The sequence below is a fragment of the Elephas maximus genome, chromosome 22 (genome assembly GCF_024166365.1).
Source record: "Elephas maximus indicus isolate mEleMax1 chromosome 22, mEleMax1 primary haplotype, whole genome shotgun sequence".
Taxonomy (NCBI): Eukaryota; Metazoa; Chordata; class Mammalia; order Proboscidea; family Elephantidae; genus Elephas; species Elephas maximus.
In genome coordinates, this window is record NC_064840.1 from 52,138,431 (window position 1) to 52,151,777 (window position 13,347).

The following is a 13,347-nucleotide window of genomic DNA, read 5'->3' on the forward strand; positions in this document are numbered from 1 at the left end:
TGCTGATATTCCTAGAAACTCTGACTCTTCTATCCCTAGGCAAAGAGCCATATCAAGCCCATCAGCTTGTGATAAGCAGTTTTCACTTGGCTGGTCAATATCTAGTCACAAAAGGACAGTGAATCAGCAATGCCTGTTCCCATAATCAATGTGTTGCCTTGAAGCTTTAAGGAAAATGGAAGCTGTTCTTGTTTAATTTACACACACACACACACACACACACACACACGAAACATGCCTTGGCTTATGGCTTTTACTTTTGTTCTAAACACTCAGAACACAAAGATTATAAATGTGTATTTTAAACTTGTTAGATGATTTTTTTTATTAAAAAAAAAAAAAAAGTCAACTGATTAATTTTAAATTTCATAGGATGTGGCTGTAACCAAAACTGGGAAACATGTTCCATGGGAAGTGTCATTTTCAAAATGGTAGTTCAGATAAGTTTACAAAAAAGTCCTCCTACATGTCTAGAGAACTGATGAAAGATTTTTTTTTTCTTTCTTTTTCCCTTTGATGGGAGAAGTTACAGAAATAGAAGGTCCTGTGGCCCTTAATGTGACGGAGAACAAGAGAACAGTATTTTTAGTATCTTTAGAAAATGCAGGGGGAAGACTTTAATAAAACAGAAGAGCCTTTGAAAACACCAATACTGCACAGAGCTTTGACAGCAGTTTAAGTACCTGCTTGCAGCCTCAGCTGCTATTTTTTTTTTTTTTTGTCATTGTTCTAAATATATCTGTCATGGATTGAATTATGTCCCCCCAAAAATGTGTGTATCAATTTGTCTAGGCCATGACTCCCAGTATTGAGTGATTTTCCTATAGGTTGTAAATCCTGCCTCTATGATGTCAATGAGGAAGGATGGGTGGCTGTTGTCTTAGTGAGGCAGGACTCAAGATTGGATTGTGTCTTGAGGCAATCCCTTGAGATATAAAAGAAAGAAGCAAGCAGAGAGACACGGAAACCTCATACCACCAAGAAAGAAGCACCGGGAGCAGAGCGTGTCCTTTAGACCCGGGGTTCCTACGCAGAGAAGCTCCTAGTCCGGGGGAAGACTGAGGAGAAAGATCATCCTCCAGAGCGGACAGAGAGAGAAAGCCTTCGCCTGGAGCCGACAATGAATTTGAACTTCTAGCCTACTTTACTGTGAGAAAATAAACTTTTCTCTGTTAAAGTCATCCACCTGTGGTTTTTCTGTTATAGCCGCACTAGGTGACTAAGACAATATCGATCATACAACTTCTGCCAATTCAACTTTTTACAGGTGTACAACTTATTGACAGCAATTAGAATAATCGGCTGTGCAACCCTACCCTTAATGCAATTTTTCTAGCATTGTTAACCCCCCTTTTCTTCCTCCCTCCCACCCCTAGTAACCACTAATAAACTTTGGTCCCTGTACATTTGCCTTTTCTTGTCGTCTTATATAAGTGAGGTCATACAATATTTGTCTTTTTGTGATTGGCTTATTTCGCTCCGCATAATGTCTTCAAGCTCCATCCATACTGTAGCATGCATCAAGACTTCACTTCTCCTGGGATTTGGTTCCTTGGTTTAGAGGGTTAGGGTCATGATTTCATGGAACATCCCAGTTAATTGGCCTAATAATGTCTTTAGTGTTTCTGTTATACCTCCTAGTTCACTGTGTAGTACCTGGGGTCTTACAGCTTGGAAGTGGCTATCCAAGGTACGACAGTTGGTCTGTATTCACCTGGAGCAACAGAGGAAGAAGACTCAAGAATAGGAACAGGATATGGAATGTGTAGCTAATTACTTTCATGAACAACTGCCTCCTTTGCCATGAAACCAGAAGAACTGGATGGTAGCCAGCTACTATTATTGAACATTTTGATCAAAGATTCCACAGAAGAATCCTGATTAAAAGGGAGAAAATGCAGAAAAGGATTTCAAATTCTCATGGACTCCAGACTTGCTGGCACCATGGAGGATAGATGAATCCCTGAAACCATTGCTCTGAGATGATCTTTAAACCTTAAACCAAAAATATCTCCTGAAGTCATCTTAAAACTGAACAACAGTTTAGCTTAACTGGTAAAAAAAAGTCTGGCTTGAGCATTATGCTCTTTTAAGAGCTATCTATATCAGATCAAATTGACAACAGCAATAGGAAAGATTAGTTAGGACCCTTAAGGGGCAGTGGGTTTATGTTAATGAGGGCGGAACAACTTAGAAAAAGAGGGTGAGAATGGTTGCACAACTTGAAGAATGTAATCAACGTCACTAAATTGTACCTGTGAAAATGTTGAATTAGGTGTATGTTTTTCTGTGTATATTCTCAACAACAACAAAATAAATGAAATTTAGGGAAAAAAAAAAGTATCTGCTTGCTTGAAACAATGGCCCCAGGCAGGAGCAGCAGTCCTAGAGCAAACCCAGGGCAGGCATCCAGCCTCCTTGGGAGCTATTGTTTAGATTAAAACATTAAAAATATTAAAATTCTCCAATGACGTCTAAAGTGAAGAAAACGCAGTTATTACAGCGTATTCCTACAGTTCACGCTTTCTAAACTATTTTGAGTCATAGGTGCAAATACATACGTAGGTACATTAATTGAGAGTCTCATTTTAAGAAACTTGTTTATACCATTGAGACACATTTACCACACAACTTTCTAAACTGTGGAAATACATACCCTACCTTTCTAGAGAACATAAGAAATACCTTTACCTTTAGAATTCAACAGAATTTTCATACCTAGTTCCCTTTAAGAGCTATGGTTGCTCTATCTTAAACTCACTCAGATTTTCTTGGATCATGACTTCTTACCTTTCTCCTCTGCTGATCCCTCAACACCACAAAGGGTACTTGTAAAAAACATCCTTTTGCGAAGCTTCCGTCAAGGAAACTTGCTTTTATCACACTACAACTTTTACAGACTATAATGAAGACATTCCTAAATGTTCACCTTTTTTACTAGCAAGTATTATTTTTTGCTTACAAAGATTTGTAATAACTATTTCACTATGGCCTGCGGACTTAAAAAAAAAAAATTTTTTTTTTTTTTTTGCGGACTTAGGCCCTTAAAAATGGTTTCTACCTTTGTGTGGGTTGTATATGTCTGCCAATAGTCCCAATGAAAGGAGAAAGGGATAAGAGATTCTCATCTATGAAATCTGTCACTTAGGCCTGACTTTCATAATAGGGGAGACTTCTAAAGACAACTATCTTTTCTAATACTGGGATGTGGGGATGAGGAGTATGAGGCTTGTCCAGGCAATTAATTCCCTCTGAGTAAAGAAGACAGATACTCAACACTTTTTCTCCCTTCTTTATAGGTTTTGCTTACAACCTAGTAAGAGATTCTTATCTCCTTCCACAATATCCTTCCTACTTTTTATTAACAAAGCAATTCACGCCAAACCAAAAACCGAACCAAACTCAGTGCCGTCGAGTCGATTCCGACTCATAGAGACCCTATAGGACAGAGTAGAACTGCCCCATAGTTTCCAAGGTGCACCTGGTGGATTCAAACTGCCAACCCTTTGGTTAGCAGCCATAGCACTTAACCACTACGCCACCAGGGTTTCCCAATTTATGCCACCAGGTTCCAGTTCCCAGAAGGGCTTTGATCTCTGTCAAAAAAAATTGGAAACTACTAGCAAAAGGTATAGGAAAACTGAGGCAGGTGGGCTAAATCCTCGATCTTCTAATAAAAATTATGTTTTTTTGAGGAAGGTTTCTAGTTTCCTTCAAGGTCCCAACGTGAAGCACTACTATCTGAGATACTTGCTTCAATGCTGGAAACTCATGTCCCTAAAGACATTAAGGAATTCCATAAATTTGCATTTCCATGCTTTGATATAGTATGCCCAGATATGCACATTCACTGCAGAACTGACCAACAAATACGGTGCCGTGACCAGTCTAAGCCAAAAGTGGGAGCCTAAGGATCTCCAAAATTTCCTTAAGTAGTTGTTAGTGACTTGAAAAACAAACTAAAGGAAGATTTTTCAAAATATTATATATGAATACTTGTTTTGGTATTCCAAAATATGCTAATGACGTATATAGTTCAATCTAATGAGTGTTAAAAGATGGAGAAACATCCTAGTGGTTGATATAGAAGACAGGAAATCCTCACTTATCCAAGGCCCTTTGGCAAGACTTTCAACTCACACTGAGATCATTCTACCCTAGTCAGTTTTCATAGCCCCAGTTGACTTCGGAAAAACTGACACAGAAAATCAGAAGGAAGATGGAGAGAATGGCTGCAATTACTGGTGCAACAGCATTAAAAAAAAACCAAAAACCCTGTGCTGTCGAGTCGATTTCATGCAACAGCATTAAAAAAAAACCAAAAACCCTGTGCTGTCGAGTCGATTTCATAGAAGGGCATAAATACTTCTTGCTGTCTAAGGTTCTGCTGAGGGCATTTATAAAATACTTAGAAAATGTAACTTCCTTTGCAGATGGGGTAGGTCACCTGTGATTCAAAATCGAAAGCAAAAGTATCTGTCATCAGTTAAAGCTTTTTCAACGTCTCTTTCTCCTCCAAAATTCTAAAGATATTTTCAAATTAGGCCCATGGTTAGATGGATAAGTTTTAAGTAATTCTAAGAAAATCTCTCATTAGTATTTTTTATTTACTTTACTAGAACACAGTGAAAGGAATGGAGAGTCCAGAACAAATTAGGTTATTATGGTAAACATTTCCCTTGGCCCTTATAATTAATCACGGGGTTTGGGGTTATTCAGGTAGAAGTGCCACCATAATCAGGTTTTCCACAGGTTTAGCCACTGAATCTAAGAGACCTTCTTCAATGGCCGCGAAGCAGAAAGAAAAAAAGAAAACAACCACAAACCTCTAGCACGTGAATAGTTATTCATCTTAAATGAAAGATGTCACCTTCCAAAAAACCAGGAGTAAAGGTTAATTAGTTCATGCCACAAACCCAAGGCTGTGGTTTCTAAGGCCCTTTTATTAGGGGAAGGTCATCTTCATAGCACAAGACTTCATATATGTATCAACAACAGTCAGATCATTTTCTAAAAATCAGGGAAAAAGAGAAAACACAAATGTACTTTTTATATATATTGAAGATAAATTAAAAGAATTTATAAAACGGTCACCTTTCTTACAGAATAAATGCAGACTGCAATTATGAATGCACCTCCAAGTTTAAGTTGCTTAAGTTTGTTTTGTTTTCCAATAATAAATAAATAAAATTTGTTCTTAAGGTTTGGATCCACCTGTGCCATTCTGACCACTACTGGGTTTTCTTCCCTGGGTCGCTCCTGTGTACAGCGTTTGGATGTACAGGGGTTACCAATTTCACTGGCCCATCAGGGTGTACACTATCTTTTCGGGGTGGCATCCGCTCATTAATTCGGTCCAGACCTCGGGCTTCTTCAAAACTCCGGATCTTGTGCTGAAGCGAAAACCCTCTGATGGCTAGAGGAAAACAGGAAAGGAGGAAGGGGGCCTCAGTTAAGCAGCAAAATGACAAACTTACAGAAGTTTCTTAGCATATAACAACCTCCTAGAGAAAAACATGGAAGGGTGGCTAAGGAGCACATGTCTGGAGAAGGCAATGGGCACATATTTGACTGAATTAGCTTGGTCTGAAGCTACTGTTTCCTTAAGGCCCCCCAAACAGCTGAAACTGTGAAAGGAATTTCCATAAAAGCTCAATATGGTTAGTGATGGCAGAAGTATACTGACAAAAAGCTAAAAAGTTCTTATTAGACTCAATACATGTGAGAAAGAGTTTCTTTTATGGGCCAGAAACGTGCTCAATTCTAGGAAAAAAGAGGCAACACTAGAATAATAGAACAAGTTAAACACACAAGAGTTACTATATGCACAAATACCACATTGACCACAAAAAAGTAAGAGTTAACAAAAAAGTAACAAAAAAACTGTTCAAAAGGACAGTTTTTTAATCTTGCACAACCAAGAGCTGAACGTAAGTGAAAAGCCATTGAAATAGCTTCTAGATATTTTCCTGCTAATTTAGTTTTTGATTAGTCAAGGAAAGGCATTCACATTTTGAACCACTTTACCTACAAGACAATTAAATTTATAACACAAGTTTATCCATTTCAATGGTTTCCATCCATAAGTTCATAGATAAGCTGTTACTTAAGACAGGTTTCCATAGAAACAAAGATAATTTAGCTTGACTGCCTTAGGGCAACCTCAGAAATGAATCGAACTAAATTCCTTCCACTTATGCCTTTACTCTTGATGTCCTTTAGAATCATTAGATAGAGGTTGACCTGTTTTGAATCTTGTGTAATCAAATGGATGTCTCGTGCATATGGAAGGGATTTAGAATTAAACTACTTGACCCCTCATGACCAGCTGCTTAAGCTTCAGCCAAGGGCATTAAAGCTGATAGAGCCCAGAAAGGACTCTAGCCCCAGTGAGGGTCATTCAAAGGAATACAAACACAATACACAAAGGAAATCCTTGCTTTGTGAACATGCCTAGAAACGTCTATGCCTTTTCTCACTGTTACAGTTCTGGTGATGCAATAATAAAAGATTTCAAACTGTTGATAAAGCTTTTTAAAACTAGTAAGACAGACATAGGACCACATCTATCAGAGAAGTACGGCCATACCTTCCCGGGCCTCTACGGCTTCTACTGTGGCTGTAAGAGGGCAGGAGCAGTGGCATGCAAAAATGAAGACAGAAAATGAGTGAGTAAACCAACAGCACTGCTGCCAGCACAGATACCCCAGGGCCCCACCTTTTAGCCTCTCTCCATCCATAATAAATGTCCACTAAAGAAGCCAGAGGGTTACTGCAAGAAACTGAATTGGGGTGGAATGGGAGGTGGGGAGAGTTTCCAAGGTCTCCCACACTTCCAGTGGCATGGGAATCTTTTGGCTAACAGCTATAGCTAAGACACTGGGTCGGTCAAGCTGATTAGAAGAAACAAGGAATTATGCTGCTTTCCTCACTTGAAACAGCCAGCTGCTAATTTAATGTCTTGATAGCCACATATCGAAATAACTCATCAAATCAAATAATTTAAGATCACCACTGTTCTTTAGTTTAGAATAGCTCAGATGGTGTTAAGTGAGCTGCTGCCGAGTCCTATTAAAAAAAAAGAACTTATTTAAAACTACTTCTTATTGCTCTCATGTAGGATCCAACTGTCTTTTTTAATTATTAAAAAAACACAAACTATCCTTGAATAACAGACTGGCATTTGGAAAGAGAGAAAAATGGGTTTTACAAGTGAGGGTTATTTCTTAGCAGGAGGTGGAATACTAAACTGGCAAAGGCATTAAAAAAAAAAAAAAAAACCCAAACCTGACTCAAAGTGGTGCTATAGGACAGAGGAGAACTGTCCCATAGGGTTTCCAAGGCTGTAATCTTTTTTTTTTTAATCTTTATGGAAGCAGACTGCCGCATCTGTCTCCCGTGGAGTGGCTGGTAGGTTTGAATCTCTGACTTTTCAGCAAGCAGCAGAGCCCTTAAGTGCTGCGCCACCAGGGCTACTTGGCAATTCCAGATGCAAGTTCATGTACCATCTGGGAGTAGAGATAAAGCAGAGGCTGACATTTCCAGCCCATATAGCCTCCATTCACTATGTGAAAGGGCAGACCCATTACTAAAGAAGGCCCTCTCTTCCTCAGTGTGATGGAAAAGTAGGCAATTTAAAAATTAGCACTGACAGGTAAAAACTTCTTTGCATCCTGTTTTTCAGACAGTAAAAACCCTAATATATGAAAAGGTTATAGGCTGTAGAAAGAAAGATCTCTTAGGAGAACCCTGTCAGTTAATCCAATACCAGTTTTCTTAAAGAAGGCAGGGAAGAAGAATGAGCAGAACTGTTGGCTGTTCCTAGGCTTCACAGATCAATATAAGAAGAGAAACTGGTAAGAACTGAAAAGTTAACTTCCTAACACAATGTGGAAAATGGATACTTGGCATTAACTTATCAAGTGCCTACTTTGCCAACCATACATAAGCACATATTAAAGCAATGTTACGCCCTCTCTAATCTCAAATGGAAAAATACACTTCACAAGAAAACCACAGCGCATTCTGACAGAACATCACAGACGTGACTGGTAGGAAGTGGGGCACAAAGCATTGCCTGAAATTGTATACAGAGTGTCGGTCTAATGAGAGTTTAAAAGCTTTGTGGTAAAGTGTGAACTAGCATTACATCGTTCTGGGGCCCTTCTAGAATTGCTTTTTGCAATAGGGCAGATATGAATGATATCAGTCTGCAGTGAGGGACACTATAAAAAAGTCATATAAAACTGAGTAGCTGGTTTTTTCTCTTTTTAACGCCTTTATTGAGATATAATTCACATACTCTAAAACTCAACCGTTTGACGTGTACAATTCAATGGTTTTAGTATATTCACAGAGTTGTGCAACTATCATCACAATCTGTGTTTAGAACATTTTCCATCACCTCAAAAAGAAACTCCTATCCACTAGCCCTCACTTCCCACCTCCCTGCCTTACAGCCCCCACCCTCAACCCTAGTCAACCAGCAAGCTACCTTCTGTCTCTATCCCAGACCCAGTGCCGTCGAGTCAATTCCGACTCCTAGCGACCCTATGGGACAGAGTAGAACTGCTCCATAGAGTTTCCAAGGAGCGCCTGGTGGATTCGAACTGCAGACCCTTTGGTTAGCAGCCATAGCACTTAACCACTACGCCCGCGGGGCTATTAGATTTGACTATTCTGGACATTTCAGATAAATGAAATCATATTATATATGATCCTTTGTGACTGGTTTCTTTCACTTAGCATATTGTTTTCAAGGTTCATTCATGTTGAAGCATGAATCAGTATTTCATTATTTTTTATGGCTAAATAATATTCCATTGTATAGATATACCACAATTTTGTTTACTTATTGGGTTATCTCTACTTTTTGGCTATTATGAAGAATGCTGCTATGAACATTTGCATACAAAAACTTGTGGACACGTTTTCATTTTTCTGGGTATATAACTAGGTGTGGAATTGCTGGGTCATATGGTAACTCTATGTTTAATAGTTTGAAGAGTTGCCAGACTGTTTTCCAAAGGGGCTGTACCATTTTACATACCCACCGGTGTATGAGGTTCCCAATTTTTCCACATTCTTGCCAGCAATTGTTATTATCTGTCTTTTTTTTATTATAACCACCCCAGTGGGTGTGAAGTGGTATCTCAGTGTGGTTTTGATTTACATTTCCCTAAATAGCTAATAGTAGGAGAAAAGACACGGCAGTCTGCTTCTATAAAGATTACAGCCTTGGAAGCCCTATGGGGCAGCTCTACTCTGTCCTATAAGGTTGCTATGAGTCAGAGTTGACACCACGGCAATGGGTTTAATGGCTAAAGATAGAGTCCCTGGGAGGTATGAACTGTTAACCCCTTGGTTACTAGCCGAAAGGTTGATGATTTGAACCCACCCAGAGGTGCCTCAGAAGACAGGCCTGGCAATCTGCTCCTGAAAGATCATAGCTTGAAAAACCCTAGGGAACAGTTCTCCACTGCGCACACGTGGGTCACCATTACTCGGAATCGACTTGGCTAATGATGCTTATGACCATTTGTATGTCTTATTTGGAAAAATGTCTATTTATGTCCTTTATCCAGGTTTTAATGGGGTTATTTGTCTTTTTTTATTCAGCTGTAAAAGCTCCTTCTATATTCCTGATACTAATCCCTTATCAGATATATGATTTGCAAATATTTTCTCTCATTCTGTGCATTTTCACTTTCTCGAAGGTAACATCTGCAGCACGAAAGTCTTTAATTTTGATGTAGTCCAATTTATAACTGATCTGCTTTTATCCCATGGTCTTTGTGAATTTTGTTCTGTTCTTGGCTTTCCTCTTTTATATTGGTGACTAGGAAGCTTGGAGTCAAATTTGTGGCTGACTGTTGGCTTTTTTTTTCCCTTTGTGTCCCAATTTCCAAGCATATTTATTTTACTTCGCTGTGTTGTCTGTATATTGTCCCTCATTCAAATTCTTCCTGGAGTAAGTTGGGGCATATAGGAACATATGTTATAAGGCCATATGGGATACTGTTGGCTGAAAGTTCTTTAAGCAAAGTTATATGAACAATAAAAGAGCTTTTTAAGCTAATGTACCAGTTTGCCAATGAACTTGTGGAACTGAGACTCTGATGTGAAAATAACAAAGTAAATTCAGTTTCTGTCAATCAACAAGAGAGAATAAGAGGCTCTAAAAAGTTAGCTCCAGCTTTAGTTTTGTTCTTTTCGCACATTCCTGAAAATTTCTATCAGTTTCTTAGTACCCATAAACAATACTGTTTTTACTGTAACACTCATATTCGAATCAGGAATAAAGAGAAGCCGGATACCTTTGGGACTGAAAACAGAAGGTAGACCAAGAATTAAAACCAAATAAATCCCCAAAAGACACATCTATAAAATTCTCTGTTACTAATCCCAGATTTGCAAATTTGCAGTTTCAAAGGTCTAGAAAAACACTGGTTTTATCTTAAAATGACAACTTTGTGGCTCAGCAAGTTTTCAAAACTTTTCAAGTAAGTATGCTGTAGCACATTTTTTTTTTTCCTTTATCCAGATTACTTCCTTATTACTCTAAAATACCCTTGTTGGAACTTGTAGATGCTGCTCTCAGAATATCTTACATGACTAATTACTATGCAAAATAATGATGGAAAAGTATTTTACTTGCTAAAACTGCACAGTTGAGAGAAAAAATTCAATCTGAAATAGCTTACTGTGCTTTTCTATTTCTACAGAAATTAAGAAAATAAACTTTATACTTCCAAAGAGAAGATGTTAACTCTCCCTTCTAAACAGCTAAATGCCAACATTCCAGCATTCAATTTGGAAGAGAAGGAGGAATTCAATTCTATAAAAAGGAAAGAATGAGCTTGTTCCTACTAGTCAATGGCAGCGAAATTTCCACAAAAAGCAAAGGATTCCTGTAAGTGGCAGAATGACATGGGGAAAAAGCAAAAACAAACAAAAAACCAAATTGAAACAATTTAAGGAAAGGGGCAAAAAAGCAGTAAAACATTAGTTGAAGATATTAATGCTTCAACTCCAGTTCTCACGCCTAGAACTAGGCATCCCATGATGTAATCTTAAGTCTCCTTTCCTTATCTGACCAGATCTACGTTTATTCTGACAAACAGCAATCTTTTCATTCCAGGATCCCATAAGGCCCTCTCCTTAGAAGTCAGCTCCCGCATCATTTTTAGAACCGATACTCTGGTTGAAGAGGTGATGGTGGCTGCAGGCTATCTCTCTTATTGAAAACTCCAACAACAACAAAATGTTTTAATTAAGGCATAAAACATATAAAAATAAGGCAAAAATAAGGCATATGCTCAAATATGAAGTATACAGGTTGATACATTTTTATATATGTAACCCTGGTGGCACAGTGGTTAAGAGCTATGGCTGCTAATCAAAAGGTCAGCAGTTTGAATCCACCAGGCGCTCCTTGGAAACCCTATGGGGCAGTTCTACTCTGTCCTGTAGGGTTGCTATGAGTTGGAATTGACTCGATGGCAATGGGTTTATACATACTTGTAAATATAATCCAGATCAAGATATAGAATATTTCTAGCAGTCCAGAAGTTCCTTGTGCCCTTTCCCAGTCAATATTCATCCACTAGAGGAACCATAATCTGACTTCTACACCATTGATTAGTTTGCTTGTTCTTGAACACCATGTAATTAGACAGCCTGTGTTCTTTTGTGTCTGGCTTGTATAGTTCACTGCGGTATCTGTGACATTCGTTATGTCGTTGCATGTATCCATAATGTGTTTTTCTAATAGCTGAGTAGCATTCCATTGTATAAATACAACACAATTTATCTATTTTCCTATTGATAGTCTTTTTTTTTTTTTTCTCCAATTTTGGGCTAATATGAATAAAGAAAGCTACAGCAAACACTTGCATACAAATCCTTTGGTGGACACATGCACTAATTTCCCCTGGATATATACCAGGTGCGAAATTTCTGGGTCATAGCTTTACTGCTCAACAGTTTTCCAAAGTGGTTGAACCAATTTACAAGCCCATCAGCACTGTATGACAATTCCAGTTCTCCACATCCTTACTAGCTCTAGGTATTGTCAGACTTCTAAATTTTGTCCGTTCTAGTGTTTTTTTTAGTGGATATGTAGTGGTATCTCACTGTGGTTTTAAAAGCCACTTCTCAGATGAGTAACTATATTAAGCATCTTTTCATATACTTATTGGCCATTTTGATATCCTCTTTTGTGAAGTGCCTGTTAAAGTCTTTTGAACATTTTTTTTAATCGATGGTTTGTCTTTTCTTATTGCATTGTAGGAGTTCTTTATATATTATGAATACAAGTTCTTTGTCAGATATGTACATTGCAAAAATCTCCCAGTTAGTAGTTTGCCTCTTCCCTACTTAATCAGTACGTTTGTGAACAGAAGTTCTTCATTTTAATGAAATGCAGTTTATTGGTTTTTTTTCTTTTAAGCTAGCACTTTTTGTGTCTTATTAAGGACTCTCCGTCTATTCCAGCAACTATTCTCCATACTTTCTTCTAGGAATTCTATTGTTTTACCTTTTATATTTAAGTTATAACCAATTTTGAATTAATTTTTTATGTATATAGAGAGGGAAAGGCCAAGATTCGTTTTTCTCCATATGGATATTCAACTGCTCCAATATCACTTACTGAAAGAAGTCCCAATTTTTAATATACGTTGACTGTCAGATAACAGGAAGACACCTTCCAAGAAAAGAGCATTTCTCATACTCACCTGTCTGAATAGTCTGCTTTCCTCCTGAGAGGACACCCAGAGGGAGTGTACCAGTAGGAGTCAGGCCCTTGAGAGTCAGCACACTCTCACTCTCTTCCCTGCAAAGGAAAATCAAAACCCTGGATTAATGCCAGGGGGCCCACCATTCAGCAATTCAAGAAGATACTTGAAGGAAGTTAAGAAAAAAATCACAGAGATGGAAGATTTTCCTACTCCTTATCCCTTCCCTGACTCAAGGAAAGGGATGTATTCTGTAAATATTTCCGTTTTAAACAATCAGTCAGTTCTTGCTTTTCAATAAGATGCACATAGTTGCCAGGTACTTTTCTAATGTTTCCTATATATTATCCCATTTAATCCTCCTAAAACCTGGAGGTAGGTTCCATTATTATCTCAATTTTACAGATGAGGAAACTGAGGCATAGAGGTTAAGTCCAAGATCACACAGCTAAGAAATCTGGCTCCAAAATCTACACTAACCCACTACACTCACTACTTTAAGCTAGTGCCAAATAAACGTTTGCCAGAATGTTTTAGTCACGTTAACAGGTAGGTGTGATTCAATCGGCACTTGACATGAAGACTAGCAATTCCAATCCTAAATTCCAAC

The 13,347-nt window shown here is 38.2% G+C and overlaps 1 protein-coding gene across 2 annotated transcripts in view; it reads right to left on the reverse strand.

Annotated features, from left to right (window-relative positions):
- Window positions 1–1,375: 1,375 nt before the first annotated feature.
- PPP3CC (protein phosphatase 3 catalytic subunit gamma) overlaps window positions 1,376–13,347 on the reverse strand; it is a 117,561-nt gene continuing 105,589 nt past the window's right edge. Inside the window, exons 12-14 of one of the 2 annotated variants that reach the window (XM_049865222.1) lie at window positions 12,738–12,835; window positions 6,590–6,619; window positions 1,376–5,416 (exon numbers count right to left, since the gene is read on the reverse strand). In XM_049865222.1, the coding sequence (XP_049721179.1) occupies window positions 5,232–5,416; window positions 6,590–6,619; window positions 12,738–12,835 (313 nt within the window). In that variant the 3' untranslated portion in view covers window positions 1,376–5,231. The remainder of the gene's footprint in view (window positions 5,417–6,589; window positions 6,620–12,737; window positions 12,836–13,347) is intronic. The other variant, XM_049865223.1, reaches the window with a different exon arrangement.